Here is a 756-nt window from a genome sequence, read left to right as displayed (position 1 = left end):
CTTTTGGAGAATAAGCGTCCAATTGCTGTTGCCATTAACGTGGAACCCATGACTGTGGCGCCCACTGAGAGTCATATTCGTACAGTTGCACATGAAATTGCACATGGTCTTGGTTTTGATGGCACGACGTTTGCTCTTCTCAAGATGACTTCTGCCGTTGAAAACGTTGTGCGCGGCAAGCCCCACGTGTTTCTGTTAGCGACTCCTAAGGCAAAAGAAATAGCACAAAAGTACTACAACTGCAGCAATGCCCCTGGCCTGGAGTTGGAGGACCAGACTTCGAGTGTTCTATCGCACTTTGAAATGCGCAACGTTAACGAAGAGATTATGTCACCTGTATCCTCTGTTGGAGGTGCCTACAGCGCACTGACACTAGCAGTTTTTGATGACATGCCATTTTACAAGGCAAATTTCAGCAGGGCAGAGCCATTGAGGTGGGCCAACAACTCCGGCTGTGACTTTCTGGAGAAGAAGTGCATAGAAAATAAAACGTCGAATTTCCCCGATATATTCTGCACCACGACTCATATAATCAAAGATTATTTTCAATGCACCTATGATCGTATGGCTCTTGGGGTCTGCGGAACAAGATCGTATCCCGAGGAGCTTGAGCCGCACTTCCGGTACCTGCGGAACGCCCACCTTGGCGGCAGTAAAGTCCATATGGACTACTGTCCCTATGTGGAGAAAGTCTCTCGTGGTGGTTGTACCGATGGCAGCCGGTGGACGATCATTGGAAGCTTTGTTGGCCCGAAT

At 48.7% G+C, this 756-nt stretch overlaps 1 protein-coding gene across 1 annotated transcript; it reads left to right on the top strand.

The window, feature by feature from the left end:
- Nucleotides 1-3: 3 nt before the first annotated feature.
- Nucleotides 4-756, top strand: TM35_001171060 (surface protease GP63; the record flags this gene model as incomplete). The annotated part of the gene is made up of 1 exon (XM_029031776.1): nt 4-756. A coding segment is annotated over one exon (753 nt), but the record flags the coding sequence as incomplete, so codon positions are not given.

Source organism: Trypanosoma theileri (genome assembly GCF_002087225.1).
Source record: "Trypanosoma theileri isolate Edinburgh chromosome Unknown TM35_Tth_117_V1, whole genome shotgun sequence".
In the NCBI taxonomy this organism is placed as follows: domain Eukaryota; phylum Euglenozoa; class Kinetoplastea; order Trypanosomatida; family Trypanosomatidae; genus Trypanosoma; species Trypanosoma theileri.
This window is presented reverse-complemented; position numbering and strand designations above follow the sequence as displayed.